The sequence below is a fragment of the Aquarana catesbeiana genome, linkage group LG01 (genome assembly GCF_042186555.1).
Source record: "Aquarana catesbeiana isolate 2022-GZ linkage group LG01, ASM4218655v1, whole genome shotgun sequence".
Lineage (NCBI taxonomy): Eukaryota > Metazoa > Chordata > Amphibia > Anura > Ranidae > Aquarana > Aquarana catesbeiana.
Genome location: NC_133324.1, coordinates 656,110,030 through 656,134,860, shown reverse-complemented (window position 1 = coordinate 656,134,860; position 24,831 = coordinate 656,110,030). Strand labels below are relative to the sequence as shown.

Here is a 24,831-nt window from a genome sequence, read left to right as displayed (position 1 = left end):
TACTGTGTTGCTCACTATTCCCCATAGAAGCTGTGAGCTGAGTGAGTAAAGCCATATTCTTCCACTATGGCCACCTCCACAAGCACCACAGTGCAGGACAAGTTATGGTAGGTCAGTAGTAAATAAGAACATATCACTTGGATTTCTCATTGGAAGACTTTTGTTCCTGATTTGGTGAAAACTCAGATTTTTACATTTATCTTTTACTTTCATATCCAATGATATTGGTCACCAGGACAAATAGAGAGAATGCATTTAGCTATGGGAGACACAAATGACAATTGCAGTCTGACAGGGGTTCTAATATCTTATCATTCTATCCAAAGCTTCAAAATACTTTGGCTTTTGCACACATCGAAACTACTGTATTTTCCACCTTTGTAATGATATGCCTATCTAACACAATATTTGCAGGCCATTTTGGACATGGGTATATAGACAGGCATACACGTGATAGCATCAATTCTCAATGAATGTTTGGGTATGTTAGAGAATAGAACACATTACTGTTGCTCTATCATTTTTTACGTCTTTCCTAACAGCTGACGTTTACCTGTCAAAAAATAAAAAATAAAATGAATAATGAAATTTATAAACTTATTTTTCTTTTACACATATATTGTAGCTTTACAACATATAAGCATCTCATGTATACGGTGGAAATATGTTAATATAAATAATCAGAATATTCATATATTTATTCAGCTTTTATTTTTAAATATACATATTTTTTGAATTCCTAATTACATAATATTGCAATTTTTAGAACTTTTTTTTAGGAAAAATATTATCAGAAAGGAAAAAATCAGGTCAATAAACAACATCAAGATAATAGTTACATCAACAGTTCTCGTAATGTTTATTAATAACAACATAAACCTATAAATATTGCTTACTGTATGTTACAGAAAATCTAAAAAGAATCAAATGAGGAAAAAGAGCAAACATAATCGATTATATATATATTGATTTGTATTATATTATACACTGATCCTAAAGGGAATAAAAGTGGGGGACTGATGACTGTAGATGCACCACATAAGACATTAGTGGAGGTCTTGGAGGCGAATTCTTTTGTCTATAGACCCCCTACGGTTAAGCTAATAATAAAAGTATGGAGATCTATAAAGGATATGAGGGGTATGGGGGGTATGGTTAAAGAAGCGCCACTCTGGAACAACAAGAACCTACAAGAGTTAAGATCAATGGGGAAAATAAAGATATGGGAATTAAAGGGCATAGTTAGCCTGAATCAACTATATAATGGTAGCTCCCTAAAAACGTTTGCTGCACTAAAAGAGGATTTTGATATACCAAACAACTCATACTATAGCTATTTGCAAATCAAACACGCTTTAAAAGCTCAGTTTGGGGAACAAGGCCCGGTGTGGAGTACCTCCCCCATATATGAAAGAATAAGTAGGTCTGATGGACCTAATGGACCCATAGCGGAATTCTACCCATATATATGCAGAAACAGTATTATGAGTTCAGAAAACCTTAAGTGCAGAAGTAAATGGGAAAGAGATTTGGGTAGAATTCCGGATGACCAATGGAAAAAGATATTGGCGGGGGGGAACCAAGTTTCAGTTTCGCCCGCCCAGAAGATGTCATACCTAATGCTTTTACATAGAACATACTATACTCCTAAAAAACTGTTTGAATGGGGGCGGAGGGGGGATGCTAAATGCCCTAGGTGCCAAAACACCGGGGACCTGATCCATATGATTTGGAAATGTCCAAAACTATACCGTTATTGGACGGAAATATTAGATACCATAAATAAGATCTTTAAGCTGTCACTCAAAATGCACCCAAAACTGTGCATTATGGGAGTGGGGGAAAGGTTGGGGAATATTAAAAATAAAGTAGTGCTAAGGTGCCTGTTTCAGGCAAAGAAATTAATAGCGCAGAGATGGCAGGCAGAGAAACCCCCCTCCAAAGAAGACTGGTTTAAAACAGTAACGGAAACAATATGGAAGGAAAAGGTAGTATATGCAAGGAGAGGAAATTTAAAGGAATTTAAAAAAATCTGGTTGCCATGGTTAGAGGAAGTGGGTTATCCTATGTAAAATGGATGTAGGAAGAGATAAGGTAATGGATGTACGATATTAAGTAATAGGAAGGTGTGGTAGTAATGAGGAGTAAGATAAGGGGGAGGGTATGATGGGGACAAAGAGGGGGGGGGTAGGGGGGGGGGGAAGGGGGAAACTGGATAGTAATGTTTTTTGTTATTATATTTATAAAAGGCTCTGTATAAGGTGTATTTAAGAATTGTTGTATAAAAAAAGAAAAAGAGGAAAACCTCTTTTTATATATTTTGGAAAACTGAATAAAGATCATTTAAATTAAAAAAAAAAAATATTATACACTTTCCATGACACTTTTTGCACCCTGAAATGTTTCATTGGAGGGATTTGCTAAAACTGAAAAAGTGAGCAAAATCTGGAGCAGCTACAATACACAGCTGCATCAGATTCTGAGGGCCCAAGTATTACTATATCTCCCCCTTCTGTAGCCATATCTGTGTGAACATATCATATAGTTTGCTTCCCATGTCCATGAATCTACAGCTCAATTCAGCAAAATCTGTGAAAACACAATGAAGAGATGTTGTGAAGAGATGTTGTGAAGAGTTGCTCATTGTAGGTACCTAGTAGCATTTAACTGATTCAGACGCCAAAACTAATTTAGTTTGCCAGAGAGGTGAAATGGTAAGTAGACAAACATTCCCAGTAAGTATTCACACTACCTATTTCAATCGGTTATTAGTTCTGGAGCATTACTAACACTAGATAGGGATAAATAATTATTTTATATTTCTCTTTTTATATAAGGCACAGAAAACTAGGCTGGATAAGATTTTTCTTCACAAATCAGTGAAATAAATGCTTTTAATTTTGCTGCGCTTTCAGTTTGATCTATTTAGCTAAATTCTTCTCCAATTTATACATTTTGTAAATGATAAGTAATGATGCTAAAGTGAAATGGGAATAAATAGTGAGAAAGAAGCAGACTGTTATAAAAAACAGTGGGATAATTGTTCTATTTTCTCTCTATTGCTACTAATGGATTATGCCTGGTGTAAGGTCGCAAAAATTATTGGCAGCATTTTGAATAAATCGGTGAGTTCTTTATAACCTGGCGATGAACCTGTCTGCAAGAAGAAATCATTGCATTATTTCCTGTGAAAAAATGGGAAACTGAAATTTGCTTTGAGAGTTTAGAAAGTTCAAGGGTATTTCCTAACTAATAATATATTAGTGATTTGGAAAATTTAGTAATGTATTAGCGATTTGGAAAATATTCCCTATATACAATATAATGTGTGTGTGTTTGAGCCTAATAAATGTAAAGATTTTAAAACTGAGATTCTAAGGTTTTCCTGAATAAAATGATACAAATTACACAACTTTAAAAACCTAAAAATTAGGATCAGTACAAACTAAAGTAAAAAAAGTTATAAAATTTTCTTAGTTTAAGTATTACAGAGACAGACATGTACAGAGGACGTTGAGTTACCTTTGAGAAAGAGTTAAACTGATTATGGGTGACAAAGGTAAATTGGAACTATTTTTTAAACTGTATGACAGGACATATGGTCTAGAAACTCTGTTTAAACTGGGCCTTGCAGATATTTTATCTAATTCTTGTAAATACATATTAGCATTTGCTCTTGTATTTTTGCTTACAAAATTTACAGTCATGTCATATCAGTTACAAAAAAAAAAGTAGTCCATCAAGTCTGTCACTTTAAGAAAAAATTGTCCAGTATAGATTTACAGGTTTCTATTGGCTTTTTTCACTGATAGGACACACTGCTTGCTCATCTTGCAATTCTGTGAAATAAGCACCTCAAATATTTTTCTTTGTAGTTATGGCCAAAACTGTACCCCTAATATTATACTCTCAGATGATATTTTTTTTCCTAAGTGCTTTCTTTCATTTAAAAAGATTGAAGTGCAGTGCTTTCACCAGTCTTTCAGCAATGCTAAATCATGTCCCATGCTGCATTTAGCTCCAGAAATATTAACCCTATTGCATGCTTTTGTGTCATCAGCGAAAAGACCTACCCAACAAACAGATTACATAGAACAGGACCTAGTACAGAGCCTTTTGGTACACCACTTATGACCGGTCTCTGTTCTGAATGAACCCCTTTTTCAGCCATACTCTGATATCTATAATTTAGTTAGCTTTATATCCACTGAATCACCCAAGGGATAAGTCCTAACTTGTGCAACTTTTTATGAGCCCATTATGTAAAACCATACCAAATGCTTTGCTGAAATTGAGGTTGGCTATGTCCACGGTATTGTCCTCTTTAAAAACATTAAAATACCCAGTTTTAATTTGTGTGATCCCATCTTTCTGTTTGTCACTGATTTACCAAAAAAGGTTTTGTCTCCTTCATAGATTTAGCCTTTTGATCCACTGGCTCTGCTCTTTTGTGGTCCACATATTTTGCTTGATTTAACACTGTAAGTAACCCTTTATGCTCCAGAAGAAGCGTTATTTGTCAACGCGAAACATGTTGAGCACAGCCCTGTCTGCCTAGTGTGAGGCGACGCACAGAGATAGCCCCCCGCTATATTATTTGTCCTTGGTGATTGTATTTGTTTCATTATGTATGTGCCAGTGTCAATACTTTTGAGGCTCCCTACCTGTATACAGGGGGTGTGTATGCTCACACACTAGTTTGGGTTAATACTATCTAATAGTTTTAACCACTTGCTCACCAGCCGCCATCATTATACTGCAGCAGGTCAGCGTGATCCTGCAAGCCAGCGTAGCTGTACATCGGCTCCTTTAAGAGGGATAGCAGGTGCCAGAGGCAGGCGCGCCCGCTGCACTCCGGGGGTGCTGATGCTCGTGGCTGCGATGACCGCAGACTACGCGTGATCGTGAGCACGAGAGGCAGAACAGGGACGTGTGTGTGTAAAACACACAAATCCCTGTTCTGTGAGGAGAGGAGAGGCAGATGGTGAGTTCCTAATAGCTAGAAACCACGATCTGTCATCTTCTACAGTCAGTTCCCTCCCCCTACAGTTAGAACACACACTAGGGAACACAGTTAACCCCTTGATCGCCCCCTAGTGTTAACCCCTTCCCTGCCAGTGACATTTGCACTGTAATCAGTGCATTTTTATAGCATTCGCTGTATAATTGCCAATGGTTTCAACAATGTGTCAAAAGTGTCCAATGTGTCCACCATAATGTTGCAGTCCCGATAAAAATTGCAGATCACCACCATTACTAGTAAAAATAAAAATAATAATAAAAATGGCATAATTCAATCCCCTATTATATGCTATAACTTTTGCACAAACCAATCATATACGCTTATTATGATTTTTATGACCAAAAATATGTAGAAGAATACATATCAGCCTAAACTGAGGAAAAAAATTGCTTTTTTTTAAAAAATAATTGGGGATATTTATTATAGCAAAAAGTACAAAATATTGTGTTTTTTTTCAAAATTGTTGCTCTTTTTTTGTTTATGGCACAAAAAATAAAAACCACAGAGATGATCAAATACCACCAAAAGAAAGCTCTACTTGTGAGAAAAAAAGATGTCAATTTTGTTAGGGTACAGTGTCGCACGACCGCGCAATTGTCAGTAAAAGCGATGCAGTTCCGAATCGCAAAAAACGGCCTGGTCATTGAGCAGCCAAATCTTCCGGGGCTGAAGTGGTTAAATTGTTGTTGTAATTTACATATACATACGATTTTGTGTGTTCGATACGGTGCCTAAAAAGTCACATTTTCTGTGGTCTCTATTTTGTTCTGTATTATTTAGGGATGAGGCATAGTGTATCACTTTTTATGTCCATGATAGCCATGTCATGGTGACATAATTTATTAATTGTATATGCACAATTCTCCTTTACTATTCAATTTAACACCCTTCATTTACAAATCACCAGTGCCCACTGATTACTGACTTCCATTTCCTTTTAAAATCTATAACTTTTGCTTTTATGCATGCTTTCTTCATTTTTGTTCTAATATCAAACCAAAGAAATTGGTGATCACTAGAACCCACATTTTCTCCCAATTCAGCACCAGGTGCTCAAACCCCTATTGGTCAGTGCCAGTTCTAAAATTGAATCCCCTCTGGTTTGGCTTTTTATCAACTGTTTTAGAGAAAGCCTTTCAATGCCTCCAACTAATTTTTGCTCCTGCTTGTGAACACTCTTTGAAAACTCCAGTTAATGTCCTCCATAGGGAAGTGACCCATAATTAGAACTTCTTTCTTTATTGTTGTTTGGGTTATCAGGATATTATAATCCCCAGACTGTCCTGGGGACATTTATCTTTAAAACACTAAAAAACAATTAAAATAACCTTACTCACACACATACACATTCACCTAGTCTGCCAAATGATGAATGTGCAAGTTTCACTATTTAACTTGCCACCTAATCTCAAGCTCAGCAACCAACCAAATTATACCTTTATACACAAGTACCATTTAAGCAGAACTTCATTTTGTATTTTTTTTTTACTTATCTTTATTATCAGACAGGGTCCTGACTTTCTAACCATGCATTAGAGCCAATTCTATTTCCATGACTGACCTGAGAGCCTATATACAGTACTACACCCGTTCAATGGAAATTCTTCTTCTTTGCTTTGTAGGCAGACCCAGAGGGTTTCAAGTAGTTCATTTGTTTTCTGAATTAATCTTGGTTTTATGCTATTCTGTTAGCTTTACGCTATTATGTGCTTCGTTTTAGGCAGATATAATTAATAGTTGAATGTGCTTTCCTTCGTTCCAACTGATAAAAGGATATTTGAAATCATAAATTAGATAAAATTATTTAAATATTGGATGGAATGTTGTGAAATAAGAAATCTAATAGTTTTTTAGTTAATCAATCGAAATTTGTTCATCTTAAAATAAATAATATATTTGCAAATTGTTTTAAGGGATTGCTTATATTTACTGTATATATTGAAATAGATGTGTACATGGAATAACCATCTTTGATCCCCATATATGTGCTTTCTGTTCAATATCATGGTACAATTCTTGCCCTTTACTTTCTCTATGTCATTGACAGTCTAGATACTACTCTAATTAAAAATTTATTGGCACTGCCCCTGGGCAAAACCTTTCTGTGACAGGTTACATGGTTTGGAATAACACATATGCACTAAGTGGCTTATCTTGCAATATTTGATTTACCACAATTGTGAACAAGAATTCTGTTGCTATCTGTTTAATATACTGTATAGTCACACAAAAACCATGAAGCATCAACTATTTTCGATTAGCACTAAATTAATATTAATATTATTCAAATTTATCCTTAAAACATTAAAAAGCAATTTAAATAATCTTACTCGCACACATAGATATTCACATAGTCTGCCAAATGATGAATGTGCAAGTTCTTCCATTTAACTTGCCACTTAATCTTATGATCAGCAACAAACCCAATGATAACCACAAGGAGGAATGGGAACAAAGCAATCCCAAGACTGCAATTTTATATTGGTTAAAAAAGTAACTATAGAGAAATTTAAGATAAACAAAATTAACATATGTTGAACAAGGCCGGGGTGAGGTTTTGGGGGAAATGGGGTGCTTGGGCCAGGGGTAATAAATAATTTATAAACTGGAGTTATGCTTTAATATGAATTCCTTATATACTTCAAATACTTATATAAAGAATATAATAAATTAATGTCATACAAAGTGCTGAGAAGACAAAGCAAGCTCTGCGACCCATGGTCCAGATCTCCTACTGTTGTCTCTCTTTTCTGCCAAACACAAGTATAGTGCAATTAGGCTGAAGAAGGTAGCCTGTGTCAATGCTGTAATTAAGTAATGGTTGGTCCACTTTTGTATATCAGCTTCTCCACAAAGTCTGTCTTTTTGACCAAAGCCTGTAGCCTGTAAAGAAAAAAAAAGACTGTTACCCAGTACTAGAAAAAAAAACTTGATATGGTATGTGGCTTATAAATCAGATTTACATGCAACAGTGTAATTTAAGAGGGATAACCAAGAAAATAAAAAACCCTACTTGTAATGTATTTGTAGTAACATGAACACACTTCTCACAGCACTCTAGTAAAACCCTGTCTGGTCATTCTCAATATGAGCTATAAAAATATGGGCATCACCTAATTCAGGGGTACTAAATTAAAATTTATGGAGGTCCGATCAGTAAACTTTTCCTCCAGCCAAGGACCGAATTACATATTTGAGCAATCCTTCACACCACAGCCCCTTTTCTTATATCACAATCATGTTTTTACATGGGTCTCTTCAGTCCCCCCTGCATATCATAATCCTCCCTTTACATCACATTACCCCACTTGACATCACAGTTTCCCCTTCAAAGCAGTGTTCTCTGTCCAGTTCACATCACTCTCCGTCCTCAACAGCGCTGTCCTCTGCCCCTTCAAATACTCCCCTCCCACAGTGGTGTCCTCTGGCCTTCTTTCTCATCACACCAGCCCAGAGTGCTGAAACCTAACCCTGGTGAAGTTAGCTGGAGCCCGATCTTAGATATTAGTGGCGATTTTCTAGGCTAATGATCAAGGGATTGTCAAACAAATGGCATGGGGGCAGGCACTTCTCTGGGGAACATATGCCAAAGAAATGATAAGCTGATTGTTCATTCTGAAGTTCAGACTAATTCACTGTTTGGACGTTCCTCTGAATGTTAGGGGTGTTCCGTGTGGATAAGCATGACAGCTTCTTCCTGTCAATGTGTCTGCACCTGCTGCATCCTATTCCTTACCAACCACTGAGGATACCTGGGCCACTTACATGGCCAGGAATAGTGTAGAGTTAAGGTTGTCAGCTTTTTTCTTTCTGCATGCCCCGGGCATGATGTGGTTGAACATCATGAAACTTATTTTTTGTTAATAAAAGACAGGTCAAAAACTGTATTTGTATGATGATTTTCTTTTCACTTTTTTTGTGAATGAGTAGGGGTACTATGTCTCCCTTATTCATTCACATGGGGGGCTGATTTCTGGTGGTGCCCTCATTGTAAATTTGGAGAAGCGACCATTGTCCTCCTCAACATGGGGACAAGGTGCTTTACTAAGGGGGGTCTCCCCTTAGTAAAGTAACCCCCACTAGTTGAGGGCATGTGGCCTGGTATAGTTCACGAGGGAGGATGCACAGATGAGATACTCACATAAGGTTCTGGTGTGAACTTTTGTGTGACCTTATGCTTTTTCCCTTGATCATTACCTGGAATTCCCCTTTAGAATCCATCGAGCAAATTTGGGGAAACCTCAAACTCTTTTTTTTGGGTTAAGCGCATTCCCAGGCATGTTGTTGAGAGGTACTGTGCATTTTTAATATCTCACTTTGAACATTACTAAAAAGTCTGCTCCCACCAAACAGAATTTTTAAAAAGGTTTTTCTTGGTCTACTTCATGCTCCTGCGAGCAGTGCCCAGCACCCCTTGTCATTGTTTGACAAATCCTTCCCTTTTAGCTTAGGAAATGGCCAGAACTGTTTTTAACATTCGCCTCTCATTGACTTCAGTGGACTTTGGATGTGGCACTTTAGTCATGTTAGCTGAAAAAAAATGCAGTTTAACCTTTTCGCTACCATGTAAGGCATACAGAGGAACAGAATGAACTAATTTCAGCTAGCCATATCAGGCTGCATTTTACCCTTCTGTTATAAGCTCATAGGCGGTGGGGGTGTGCTGGGTGTTCACTGTTCACAAGAGCCGATAATAAGGCAGTACAGCCTGCCTTCCTGTACCGGACCTGTGTCCTTGTGTTCAAACGGGGGGGGGGATTGCAGATACTGATCCTCTTGTTCCTCCCCCTGCAACGCTGACAGCCTCTCCTCCTCTCCCTCCCTCCAGCTACACTCCCCCCATCCTGTGAATGTAAATGTAAATGCATAACATCATGGGTTTGTTTAGAACCCCGATATATCAGACCCCCAAAAGGGCAGTTAAAAAAAGTAAAAAATAAATAAAAGTTAAAAAAAAATAAAAAATAAAAATAATTAAAATAATTAAGGATTTGTTCACATGTGCTTTGCATTTCTGCCATGGCTGCGAAGCATAGCATCACAGCCATTTCATGTGCACACTCCTAAACACTGCCTCTGTTGCTTTGTGTTTGAGCTTTGGGGTGCACAGTTATGTATAAGCTGATGGTTATTTGTGTTCCCACTGCTCTTACCCACCCCAGTGTGCTACATTTCAATCCCTCCAGACTTCTCTCAACTCCTTGACCCCTGTGAGTGTCCATTGGAATTCTACACTGCTGCCCACCTGTCACTTTCCTTCCTCCCTTGTCTCTGTCTGCACTCAGTCGTTTTCTGTGTCCACTGTGTGCCCACTGCTCTCCCACCCCATTGTGTCTTCCAATTTCCCAGGCTCTCTGTGTTCTCTGATCTGCCCCCCCCCCCCCCCGCCACTATTGTAGCTCTGCACCCACCCACTTGCTATGTTCCTTGCTTGTCACTCCAAAATAAAACTTTAAAAGCAAATATTTTTTGAAGTACTTTCAAAATACATGTGTAATATCATTGGATATACTGATTAGAATTCAAATTTTCATACAATTGTTTATACAGTCTACTAGTGTATGGCCAGCCTTCCATCATCAACCAGGCTCTCATCCAGGCTCTCTGTGTTCTTGGTACCACTCTTATCCCTGCTGCTCTACCCACTGCTACCTGCATGCACACAGCGGGATAATTGGGTGTTTACAGATGGCGATTGTGCACGGGGGGGGGGGGCATCACATTTAAAGAGATGGACTCCTGTTTAAAGAGACCTTGAACAAACACAGTAGTACTCAGTAGTCATTCTGTTTGTGAAAGAACAAGAAACACTCTGTACCGAGCATTTCCCTGTTCATTAGTAAGTGCAAGGCCACAGAGTAGACTGGGGACTCTGCATCTAAAAATGTGACAGTATTGTAAAAATAATAATACAAAATTAAGAAATCAGAAATCACCCCCCCCCCCCCGCCCCCTACAAACACTCACCCACACATGAATGAGGCCCGGTGCTGTCACTAATAATTAATGAAGTGTTGTTTTCCCACTTAACACTGATTGTGGAGGAATTATAGGAAACAACGCTAATACATATGAGTATTGGCACCAAACTGTGAGGTCTACCCCTGGTAACAAACATAGCAAATATCTACCATACAAGCCAATTATTTGGCCAATATTTTTATGCTTAAGCTGTGATACCGAATAACACCAGCAGATGGTTTTATTAGGGAAAGCATCTGCCAATGAACAGAATCATAAAAACTTTGAAATTGTGGGAGGGACAGACACTATGTAACACTGGGTTGATTTACTAAAACTGGAGAGTGCAAATTTTGGAGCAGATCTGCATAGAAGCTAATTGGCTTCCAGTTTTTTTTTTTAATCAAAGTTTAATTGTACAAGCTGAAGTAAAAAGCTGATTGGCTACCATGCGCAGCTGCACCAGATTTTGCACTCTCCAGTTTTAGTAAATTAAACTATATGGGGGTTATTTACGAAAGGCAAATCTACTTTGCACTGAAAGTGCACTTGGAAGTGCAGTCGCTCTAAATCTAAGGGGTAGATCTGAAATGAGGGGAAGCTCTGCTGATTTTATTATCCAATCATGTGCAAGCTAAAATGCTGTTTTTTATTTTCCTCGCATGTCCCCCTCGGATCTACAGTGACTGCATTTCCAAGTGCACTTTCAGTGCACTTTCAAGTGAACTTGCAGTGCAAAGTGGATTTTCCTTTAGTGAATAACCCCCTATGTGTTATTATTTCAAGTTTTAATTTCCCAAAAATTAGATGTGTATGAATGTGAGGAGTTTACCATGACCCATATGCAAAAATAGTTTGGAGGCATTAGGAGAAGTAAAAAGGAATGGACAGGGCAATTTAACATTTCCCTGGACTCAGAATCCGTTGCTGAACAATGACAGAGACACTGTAATGTGGGTATTCGGGTTGGCATAAACAGTTACATTTTTCAATTTCTAAAGTGTTAGAAAACCTGCATTTCTAAAAATACAGCACACTCACCTTCACTTGTTATATGGCAATTTCCCATATGTTCCATATTCTTTTTTGGGATTATTGGGAGGTGGTTGCTTTAAAAATAGAAAAAAAATGTAATTAAAAATGAATCTCTGCAAAAGAAAACAAGTGAATGGAACCTGCAAACGGATTGGACTAACTGAAGCTATAAAGAATTCAACTTACTATGGAAAGACTAAGCTAATCATCTGCTGGAGAATGTAAAAAAAAAAAAAAAAACATTTTGCCATTGCACATAAAGCCACATTTACAATTGTTTTTTACTAAGTGCACAATCTGTACTCATTTAGTAAATAAAGCCCAGAGCATGATGTGTGTGTAAATAGGAGTGTGCAAAATACAGTAAACCCAAACCTTTCAATCAGATATCATTTTCACTGATCTGACTTCCATAGTCTTTATGTCATTGGTCGCTCTGGGTTACTGTACTGTTTATAGCATCACTGTTCTAAAAATTGCCTCATCAAATAACCCTAAATGTTTATTCATTTTTGCACAAAACCTATTTAGGCCTTGATATGTTTAGCATTTCAAGAAAACAAAACCAGTTGTTGCAAAACTGCAAGGCTTCCTGTGTTCTATGTTAATAAACAGCATTTTTGTTGCTTGCGTTAATACAGTATTTAATTCTCTAAAATACTTAATATTAATAAAAATAGTATCAATATATTCAAATATTATTAAAGTGGTAGTAAACTCTCCCCCACAACTTTATCACATTAAAATCAGCATAAAAACACCCTAATAATCACTGCTTGTAGATGTCTCCTTACTTGCTCAGCGTTGTTGTAATCTGTCCCGTTCTTTATAGCGTCATCACTGGCGCATGCACATTTCTCCCATGATTCACGGCATGCTCTGTGTGCTGTTTGTCCATTGACAGGATGCTGTGTCTGTGATTTACACTCCCTGTGGCACAGCACTCAAACCCCGCGAGAATGCAGGATCATTCAAAGCTTCCCCTTACACCCCATGTGACCGTGTGACATCACATGGGGTGTAAACCTGGGCATCGGACTGCATACTGTAGTTGAGATCAGCCACAGCATACAGCAGACTTTATAACACTGACACGGGCAAATATTACCAGATTGGCACAAGTAAATATACTGTGGATTAAAGCAAGTCGGCTATGGGCGGCGGAGCACGGTTGGCATAGAAACGTCGGATTTAGAACGATGCTTGGCTAAAACACGATTGCGCATGTGCAAGAGTACAGCAAGAGCTACATGAAAGGGTAGAAATACACTGTCCTGCAGACTCAGAAAACAATACCTAAGATGGCACTGCCTTACTCCTGGAGACATGATTTTTAAAAGTTTTAAAAACAAAAGTAAGTACCATATTTATCGGCGTATAACACGCACAGGCGTATAACACGCACATTCATTTTAAGAGGGAAGTTTCAGGAAAAAAACTTAAATTTAAATAAGGAACTTTGAAGCAAAATAAAGGTCAGTGCACATCTGCAGCCTCACCATTGCCATCAATGCAGACTGATCAATGCCCATCTGCAGCCTCACAAGTGCCATCAATGCAGCAGCCTCACCATTGCCATCAATGCAGCAGCCTCACCATTGCCTTCGATGCAGCAGCCTCACCATTGCCTTCGATGCAGCAGCCTCACCATTGCCTTTGATGCAGCAGCCTCACCATTGCCATCAGTGCAGCCTGATCGATGACCATCTGCAGCCTAGAGGAGACAGGGAGGGGGGTGGGAGCAGCGCCGACAGATTACATACAGTGAGAATCTCCTATGATAGACAAAACAGTGGTCCAATGGCAGCCCAGGAGACAGGACTTCCTATTACAGAGGCCACCAAGTAAACAGGAGATTCTCACTGTATGTAATATGACGGCGCACGTACCACCCCCCTCCCTGTCCCCTCCAAGGCAGCTAAAATTGAAATATCGGCATATAACACACGCTATTTGCACCCAATTTTTAGGGTGAAAAAGTGTGTGTTATACGCTAATAAATACAGTAATATGTGATTGGGGCTGAATTACAATGGCTACAGTTTGATAATAACTTACTATAATGGACTAGATGAAAAGAAGTATCAAAGTGGGAGAGTTTACTACAACTTTAATCAAACTGTTAATAGTATTTTTTTTTTAAAAACACAAACACATTGATACTTTTTTACTGTCATTATACGGGGTCATTGCTAGGGTCCTGAAAGAACCAGGAACATTCTAACTAGTGTTATAGAGCAATATTACAATATATGTAGTAGAATTTTCTGCTTCTCAGCAGAACTGAATAATGTTCCCATGCTAGTTCTATGGGTCTCATTATCTCTTGATTGACAGCAGGTAGTATTCAAACAGAAGTTGAAGACAGTACTATTGTACATGTTCCAATATAAGAAGAGTATATAATATTGGAATTTTGCTGTGAAAATATTATTAATATTATTTTAATGATAGCTAGATAGATAGATAGATAGATAGATAGATAGATAGATAGATAGATAGATAGATAGATAGATAGATAGATAGAGTGTGGGAGAGAGAAAGAAATGCTAGATTTTTAATTTTTTTTGTATGGACTTTGCTTGAACACATTCATTAACAAGAACTATTTGCATGTGTAATTTGTATAGGTCTAGGACTAGAATTATTGCTCTCACTCTATCACGGCGATACCTCACATGTGTGGTTCGAACACCGTTTTCATATGCGGGTGCTACTCACGTATGCGTTCGTTTCTGCGCACAAGCTCGGCGGGATGGGACGCGTTTAAAAAAAAATCTTTTTTTTTTGCTTATTTATTTTACCTTTTATTTTTACACTGTTATTTAAAAAAAATGGTGTCACTTTTATTTCTATTACAAGTAATGTAAACATCCCTTGTAATAGAAAAAAGCATGACAGGACCTCTTAAATATGAGATCTGGGGTCAAAAAGACCTCAGATCTCATATTTACACTAAAATACAATAAAAAATATATATATTTTGTCATTTAAAAAAAAAGGCCCTTTAAGACCTATGGGCGGAAGTGACTTTTTGACGTTGCTTCCGCTCTGCAATGGTATAGAGATGGGTGGGGGCCATATTCCCCTCACTCGTCTCCATACCCAGCAAGGAAGAGGATCCGATCGCCTCCGCCACTACCGATGGCTCCGGTAAGCGGCAGAGGGCACAGGAGCGCGGCGGGAGGGGGGCCCTCTCCCACCGCCGATAAAAGTGATCTTGCGGTGAATCTGCCACAGAGACAACTATTATCGGAAACTAGACTGCCGCCGAAGAGGATACCAGGGTTATGGCAGCTATCTGCTGCCATAACAACGATATTCCTCTTCAAAGTTAGGACGTATATTGGTGTGCCGCGTTTCGGAAATGGTTAGAGGCGATTCACAAGAGAAACATTTTTTTGGGGGGTTTTAAGTGTTTTTCCAATAAATTGATAAATGTATGTCTTGTAATGGGCTAGGGTTTTGGGGGGATTTTTGAATATACCATTTTTTTTTCATCAGTCTTCTTTAATTTCTTTTCTTCATATACAGCAGGTTTTTCATCTTTCGTGTCCAATATATCATAGACTCTGAAATCTGTTATATTGAACATGTCTTGTTTATTTGTCTGATGGTGTATTGCATAACATGGGTGCTTTAGATGATACCACCCAGGAGTAGTGGATCGCCGAAGAAGTTTTGTATAGGTGCTTGGAGCTGAATTTTAGGAGGTGGAGAAGGGAGCACAATAATAGACATATGTTACATTGATTGGACAAATACAAAATGTATGTTTGTTTAAGATCCTTTACTTTAATTAAAAGTATATTCTTTACAAGAAGCCACTGTTTGAACATCATATGGGGACACTGATAAGTTCAAGATAGAGAAGGGAATATGGCAAGATTGCATTGTTTTCCACTTCTTGTTACACCTGTATGAGGAAATGATCATGTGAAAGATAAAGATTGAAGAATCAAAAAGTATAAAGTCAAGTGTAAGTAAAGACTGGAGGAAGGAACATCAATAATCTTCGATACACTAATGACATAACCCTCCTCCCAGAAAATGAAGATGGCTTGAAACATCTGATCAACAGGATCAAAGAAGAAAGTGAAAAGTTTGGCCTCCTCTTGAACACCAAAAAAGGTCAAAATCATAAACACTGCAAGAAATGGTTATTTCAAAATTCGACGGTGAATGCAGGATTTCACCTTCTTGAGATCATAGATTACTCAATGGGGTGATTGTAGTCAAGAATTAAAGCATCGTATTGCACTGGGTAGCACAGCAATGATGAGCTTGAACCAAATATGGCAAGGAAGGATTTTAGCCAAGCAGCCCATTGCAGATTAGACTACTCAATTTTATCTCCCATAGCTAGGCATGGCTGTGAAAGTTGGACCACGAAAAAAATTTAATTGAAAGATTAGAGTAAAGATTAAGATTAGGTTAAAGAAAGATTTTAGATTAGACATATTTTCATTACATTATACTGTTTAAGAAATACACATTACTAAAATGTATTAGCTATGATATGAAAACAGAACTTGTTAGATATAAAATAATAATATAAGAAGGGTACACTTACTACTGCTGGACGTGCCTTCTGATAAATGCTGTTATCGAACATTCCATAAGTTGCTATCTGCTTTGCAGAGATTGCTGAAGTAAATATAAATACATATAAATAAAATATATATGATATTACTTTATTACAGGAATAATTAATATGTTGATTTAATTCTGCAGAAGACAGTCACAGTGCCACATTGGCTTCTAAATACATAAAAAAGATCCACGTGAGTACATTTATTCTTACATAGTCACTCAGATTACCAAACTAGGGTATTGGACAGCTATGATTTTCTAACTAACTCTAAACAGTTCTCCAACCATAGGATTAGGTCAACCACTTTAATTAGTATCATGTTTAGCTTCTCACAATTAAGGTATATTTAATGCATTTGTGTTTTTATTTAGTCATTTGGTGTTTAATAGTGGACAACTTTGAAGGAAACATATAGGGGTTGATTTACTAAAGGCAAAAAGACTGTGCACTTTGCAAAGTGCAGTTGCCCCCTGCAAGTGCAGTTGCTCCAGAGCTTAGTAAATGAGGCAATGCTTCACTTTGCAAAGAATACCCAATCACATGCAAGGAAAGGAATGCAAGGAATGCTTGCACATGATTGGATGATGGAAGTCAGCAGAGCTTCTGCTCATTTACTAAGCTCTGGAGCAAATGCAGTTGCAGTGTGCAACTGCACTTTGCACAGTGCACAATCTATTCGTCTTTAGTAAATCAACCCCTTAGTGACTTGAAAGCAACCTCTTCAAGTATTTGTGCTGTGATTGTTGTAGTATACCTAAAGCCAACTTTTGAGTCCTTTTGAATAGTGTACACCCCCCTACACCCTGTCCTGTAGACACAATAGGATGTGTGGAAGGAAATCTCTACTTAGACATTTGTATTCCCATTGAAAGATTAGCCTTCTATTTTTGTTCTGGTGATAAATCAAAATTATGAATTTATGTCCTGGTAACAGTGGTCAATAGGGCATATAGAGAGAGAGTGAATCTTCCTAGCGGGGACACAGACAGCAATAAAAACATGACAGGGATTGTAACTACTCACAACTCTTTCTGAAATAATAAAGACAATGTTTGTTCTTTAGATTAAATTTAAAGGTATTGCAGCAGATTATAACCTTTGAAATAGCACTGAAATAGCCAAATGTCTTGGGTCATGCCATGGGTTGCCTGATCACAGATATCCCAGATATCTTCTCTGGATAAATTAGTGAAATTGAAGGCAAGTCCTTTCACATACCTTTTCCTTTATCTCTGTTTGCTACAAGAACATGGTTGTTTTGGTTCCCTATTTCCTCAGCCCATGTAAATTAAATAGTGGAACAATTTGGCAGCGGAATCTGAGAATATTTTATTAAGTAAGAATATTGTACACTGTATTTAAAACTAGAGATATGTGGATCATGAGTACATACATGGGTGAAATCCCAGAGTGAGGATCACAATTATAGTGTATATACACTCAGCACCCTTAGCTAGACCCTGAATGTTTGGCCCATTACATCTAAAAAACAAATGGACATACATAAAAAAAACATTGATCAACATATTGTATATGAGCACAGATAGAACATTTCAAATATTTTATAAGAAGAAGTCAGTTTTAGTCTATTTTATCATGGGAAGGGGCTGGCGGGACAGTGACAGCAATGTCCTTCAGTAAAAATTGCTGGACAGGAAAAGAGCTGAATGTTGCAAAGTATTCTCCATACATTATTAGATGAGAATTATCTTAGAGGTCTCAATTTCTAACTCATGTGCACATTTTTTGCTATACTCTCAATATGTAATTAAAAATAATTCCATGTTTTAGAAAACTTGGACATTTAAGGGGACTGTAAAGTGGTTGACATATATTTTTCTCTTGTTCCTTGATAGGACTAAAAACATTTTTTATTTGGGAGAATATAAAATACTACATTTTAATATTTAATAATTTAATTTTCAGACAATACGTGAGGCAATGTGCTCCCTTCATTTGCTTGACTAGTCATGCCTGCATTGTGAGCAAAAGCCTGCTGATTGCAGAGCTCAATAACTCAAGCTTCAATTCACACCCGCAACTGAATCACACTGACATTACATTTTGCCCCCTCCCCTTGCTGTATATAGAAGGTTTACTTAGTGGAAGAAATTCTGAAAGCAAACAGTCTATAGTCTGCTTTTGTTTATAATATTTATTAAAAAAAAAAAAAAAGATTTTAAATAAATCAAAAATATATAAAACAGACATTGCTATACTTATACACTTAAACCATAACCGAAAGCCATTGTAGTTTTCCTTTAAGTTATAAGGGAACATTTATAAATTCTGGCTATTTCAGTGGTGTCACTGTCATTAACATTTTCACAGACCTTTCAGGCTCACAAGAAATGCTTCATGCAAAAAAACCTTTGTGTTTTTAACACCATGATTGAATATGGAAATGTGAGTAAATTGATCTTTTGTCATATGTGATTCAGTGACAGCAATCTCCAAAGAATAAAATTCTTCAATCCTAATGATTTATTAGGTTTTATATTGAAATACATAGAATATTTACAGATTGTAAGGCATCTGCAGCCTTCTTAATCTCTCTGGAGGCCTAAGATCCTCCCCAGAGATAAAATGGATGCTTCTGATCAATCAAAGTAAATAGAGATATGAAAACAAACTGGTCTGCTGTTGATATTATTTATTAAACCACATACCTAACACTGTAATTAACTAATACATCTTTCGAAGTTGTGTCAGAAAATCCATAACACAATATTTCCAAATAGTAATACAGAATACAAATTACTTTATTAATCCCAAAGGGAAATTGGGAAATTGTTGTGACACAGCCACACTCAACAAAGACATCACAAGATCACAACAATGAACAGAACAAGATACAAAAACACAACAAAATTACCAATAAAAGCCATTAGCTTCAAATAAAACAAAACTACACTACAAATAAAGTTCAACATAGAATACATAACACAGAATAAAATAAGAGAAAATTAAACTACCCAATGCAAATAATACAACACTTTCTCTAACACTACCCCAAATAATAATTAACATAATACCAACATACTATAAAAACAACATAAAATCCAGATCAAAAACCAGAATTAAATCTTCACTTCCAGCCCTCACAGAGAAGAATTATAGAACTTGATGGCCACAGGCAAAAATGATTTCCTGTGTCACTCTGTGGTGCATTGTGTTTGTAACAATCTGTCACTAATGGTATTCCACAGACTGACCAGCGTATTGTGGAGTGGGTGGCAGGAGTTGTCCAAGATTGACCGTACCTTGAACAACATTTTCCTCTCCAACACTGTTCTTAAACACTCCAATTCCAATCCAACAACATGACTGGCCTTGCAAATCAGATTGTTGAGTCTGTTGGTGTTGGATACCCTAAGCCTGCTTCCCCAAGCTGCCACTGCATACAGAACAGCGCTGGCCACCACAGACTCAAAAAACACCTTCAGCATCGTCCGGCAGATGTTAACCCCTTGCCGACCAGCGCACGACGATGTACGTCCGCACAATGGCATGGCTGGGCAAATGGGTGTACCTGTATGTTCCCTTTAAGATTCGGCTTAGTGGGTGCACGCGCCCGCCGCGTACTCCGTGACCGTGTCTGTGGATCCCGCGGACTCAATGTCCACCGGGGGCCAACAATCATGACACAGAGCGGCAGAATGGGGAGATGCCTTTTGTAAACATGGAATTTCTTTGTCCTGCCTAGCAACATGACAGGGATCTACTGCTCAGAGATCTCTGTCATGTTGTAGAGAGCCTATCCGCCCACAGTTAGAATCACTCCCTAGGATACACTTAAGCACTTGATCGCCCCCTAGTGTTTAACCCCTTCCCTGCCAGTGTCATTTACACAGTAATCAGTGCATTTTTAAAGCACTGATCGCTGTATAAATGTCAATGGTCCTAAAATAGTGTCAAAAGTGTCCGATGTGTCCGCTGCAATGTTGCAGTCACGATAAAAATCGCAGATCACTGTCATTACTAATAAAAAAAAAATAATAAAAATGCCATAAATCTATCCCCTATTTTGTAGACGCTATAACTTTTGTGCAAACCAATCAACATTACGCTTATTGCGATTTTTTTACCAAAAATATATAGAAGAATACATATCAGCCTAAACTGAGAAAGAAATTTGTTTTTTTAGATATTTTTTGGGGATATTTATTATAGCAAAAATTAAAAAATATTTCTTTTTTTTCAAAATTGTCGCTCTTTTTTTTATAACGCAAAAAATAAAAACCACAGAGGTGATCAAATACCACCAAAAGAAAGCTCTATTTGTGGGAAAAAAAGGACGTCAATTTTGTTTGGGTGCAACTTGGCACAAGTGCGCAGTTGTCAGTTAAAGCGGTGCAGTGCCGAATCACAAAAAGTGCTCTGGTCAGGAAGGGGGTAAATTCTTCCAGGGTTGAAGTGGTTAAAGAACTCTTCTCAAAAAGTAGAGGTAGCTCAGGCCCTTCCTATAGAGCACCTCAGTGTTCTTGCTCCAGTCCAGCTTATTATCTGTGTGCACCCCCAGATACGTGTAACTCTCTACTGCCTCCACATCCACTCCTCAGATGAAGATTGGGGTCACTAGTAGCTTCCTCTTTCTGGAGATTGGGGTATTCTTAGTAATGAGTAAGAATCATAATAAAGAAGACCAAAAGCCCCAAACTTGGGGGGTTGATTTATTAAATGTGTCGTGGATAAACACTGTGGAAAGTTATTTTCACTTTGCAAAAGAATACTCAGTTACAATCAAGGAAAAAATAACAGGATTTTTTTCTTGCACATAATTGGATGGTGGAAGTCAACAGAGCTTTGCCTCATTTACTAAGCTATATGTACATTTCCTTGCAAAGTGAACAGCCCAGGTGCTTTTATTAAGCTAACCCCTATATCTAATGTTCTCCCTAGCAGCTAAAATAACCTATCTAACAGTTACAGCCCTTAACTACTTGCCTGTTCTATGGATAGGATGCCAGGGACGAATCATATAATCACAGTAGGCAAAAGATCCCACTTCAAATTAGTTCAACAAGTGTACTAAATTAGTATTTCTCAACTTTCAAAAAACTGAATTAGATAATGATCTGCAATATCATCCTTATAATCCTTGCAATTTTTTTTTTAACTACACTTTATGAGAAATATATATAATATTCTGGTAAAATCTCTCTCTATGCAGACTTGTAGTGGACTGTTTTACGACATTTAGTATGCTTATTTGGGTAAATATTTAGACTTTATATAAGAATGGGGGTATAAGAAGGTGTATTAATGTACAGCACAATTAGACTCACCGGCTGCAGTAGACACAGCATGATGGACAAACTCACTGGGAGAGATTTACTAAAACTGGTGCACACAGGATCAGGTGCAGCTGTGTACAGCAACCAATCAGCTTCTAACTTAAGCTTTTTGTAATTAGGCTTTGACAATAAAACCTAAACCCTGCATACTGTCAGTTCAGCATTTACTGAATAGTTCTACTGCATGTATGCAACTGGTATGCCTTTCAAAATGTATATATTAAAGCAAGATCCTTAAAAATATATTTCAAGTTATATTTTTAGTAGCAAACTGTAATATTATCAGTTATTGAATGGATTGTTTTTTATTATTGTTTCAGAGACTTACGACTTGGCTGATGGACAATGGTCAGTTTATCTGTTAAAAAAAAGGAAAACAAGAAACAAAAATAACCATGGTGGAAAAATAGAAAAAAATATTCTAATGCAGAATGTATTTAAAAGCTGAATTACAGTCAAACAGCTAACTACATAATTGAAATATGGTACAAATAAAGAAGCTGTTCTACCTGCAAAAGGTTTTGTATTTCTGTCAATCCATTCTTGAGATATTCACAGCCCTACCAGACAACAGAGGAAAGTTGGTGGCCTGACTGTTCTGTACTGCAGTAAAGCAATACAGTTGGGTCACCTTCTTGCCCCTAGCTTGTCTTTGGACAGTGAAGGAGTAGCTTCATATTGATCTTCTATCAGCACACTTCAATGCAGCACAAGAAATTGGTACCCAGGGCTGCCCCCCAATTTCTCATTTTGAGATCTTATTATCAGATTTTAAGAAAAGGTTTATACTAAATCAAATTCAGGAATTTACATTTAAATAGTTACGTTTAAAATAGATGAAAATGATTCTCGTTGAATACATAACTGCATAACTTTTTTTTTAGCTGTTTGAAGTTCAACTTTAATACATACAGTATAATAATAATAAAATAATATATATATATATATATATATATAGTGGGAACGGAAAGTATTCAGACCCCCTTAAAGTTTTCACTCTTTGTAATATTGCAGCCATTTGCTAAAATCATTTAAGTTCATTTTTTTCCCTCATTAATGTATACACAGCACCCCATATTGACAGAAAAACACAGAATTGTTGACATTTTTGCAGATTTATTAAAAAAGAAAAACTGAAATATCACATGGTCCTAAGTATTCAGACCCTTTGCTGTGACACTCATATATTTAACTCAGGTGCTGTCCATTTCTTCTGATCATCCTTGAGATGGTTCTACACCTTCATTTGAGTCCAGCTGTGTTTGATTATACTGATTGGACTTGATTAGGAAAGCAACACACCTATCTATATAAGACCTTACAGTTCACAGTGCATGTCAGAGCAAATGAGAATCATGAGGTCAAAGGAACTGCCTGAAGAGCTCAGAGACAGAATTGTGGCAAGGCACAGATCTGGCCAAGGTTACATAAACATTTCTGCTGCACTTAAGGTTCCTAAGAGCACAGTGGCCTCCATAATCCTTAAATGGAAGACATTTGGGACAACCAGAACCTTTCCTAGAGCTAGACGTCCGGCCAAACTGAGCTATCGGGGGAGAAGAGCCTTGGTGAGAAAGGTAAAGAAGAACCCAAAGATCACTGTGGCTGAGCTCCAGAGATGCAGTCGGGAGATGGGAGAAAGTTGTAGAAAGTCAACCATCACTGCAGTCCTCCACCAGTCAGGGCTTTATGGCAGAGTGCCTCGACGAAAGCCTCTCCTCAGTGCAAACCTCGTGAAAGCCTGCATGGAGTTTGCTAAAAAAACACCTGAAGGACTCCAAGATGGTGAGAAATAAGATCCTCTGGTCTGATGAGACCAAGATAGAACTTTTTGGCCTTAATTCTAAGCGGTATGTGTGGAGAAAACCAGGCACTGCTCATCACCTGTCCAATACAGTCCCAACAGTGAAGCATGGTGGTGGCAGCATCATGCTGTGAGGGTGTTTTTCAGCTGCAGGGACAGAACGACTGTTTGCAATTGAGGGAAAGATGAATGCGGACAAGTACAGGGATATCCTGGATGAAAACCTTCTCCAGAGTGCTCAGGACCTCAGACTGGGCCGAAGGTTTACTTTCCAACAAGACAATGACCCTAAGCACACAGCTAAAATAACGAAGGAGTGCCTTCACAACAACTCCGTGACTGTTCTTGAATGGCCCCCCAAATCCAGATGTGAAAAACTTGTTGTATCTTTCCCAAAAAGACTCATGGCTGTATTAGATCAAAAGGGTGCTTCTACTAAATAGTAAAAATTAATATAGTCGTGCTAGTGAAAATAAAGTAGAAACTGTAAACATTAAATACTATTAACATAAATAACTCAATATTAGATACAAGGTTGTGCACCTTTACATCAAAAAGAACGTGCCAACGTAAATTAGAAAAAAGTCCATAACCAAACAAGCATGGAAGTGAAATAGTGAAATATTAAATGAAAAAAGTCCAATGGATGAAAACGAATTTCAAAGTGATGAGTGATGCAAATATTCATAAGGTGCCAAGTGCGTTGATGAGACCTCCACCTATGACAAACACTGCCGCTTACCAGAGAGCGATGATCCCTTGTTACAGGGGACCACGCTAAGCAGATGGCTGTACCCCAGCCCGGGATCTCACAGGCAGGCACCAAATGTCTCAACGTCCAGGGGGATCCTCAGCATCAATCACAGCAAAGTGATGTACTCCCTCCCAACTTGTATAACCCCTTCGCGCCTGAGCTGTGCCCGGTCTGGCTCTCCCCTCCTCTTCCTCCTCCTCTGCAGTAGGCAGGTGCTGCTCAGAGGCTGGCAGTGCGGGTGGCACAGGGCGGCATGGGGTGCTCGCTGTGTGTAGAAGGGACAGGACACACGGACAGACTACTAAATACTGAGCAAAGGGTCTGAATACTTAGGACCATGTGATATTTCAGTTTTTCTTTTTT

The 24,831-nt window shown here is 37.8% G+C and overlaps 1 protein-coding gene across 1 annotated transcript in view; it reads right to left on the bottom strand.

The window, feature by feature from the left end:
* Nucleotides 1-692: 692 nt before the first annotated feature.
* BANK1 (B cell scaffold protein with ankyrin repeats 1) overlaps nucleotides 693-24,831 on the bottom strand; it is a 437,320-nt gene continuing 413,181 nt past the window's right edge. The window contains exons 17-20 of the mRNA XM_073601593.1: nucleotides 22,239-22,268; nucleotides 16,593-16,666; nucleotides 12,026-12,093; nucleotides 693-7,906 (exon numbers count right to left, since the gene is read on the bottom strand). Coding sequence (XP_073457694.1) covers nucleotides 12,028-12,093; nucleotides 16,593-16,666; nucleotides 22,239-22,268 — 170 coding nt within the window. The 3' untranslated portion in view covers nucleotides 693-7,906; nucleotides 12,026-12,027. The remainder of the gene's footprint in view (nucleotides 7,907-12,025; nucleotides 12,094-16,592; nucleotides 16,667-22,238; nucleotides 22,269-24,831) is intronic.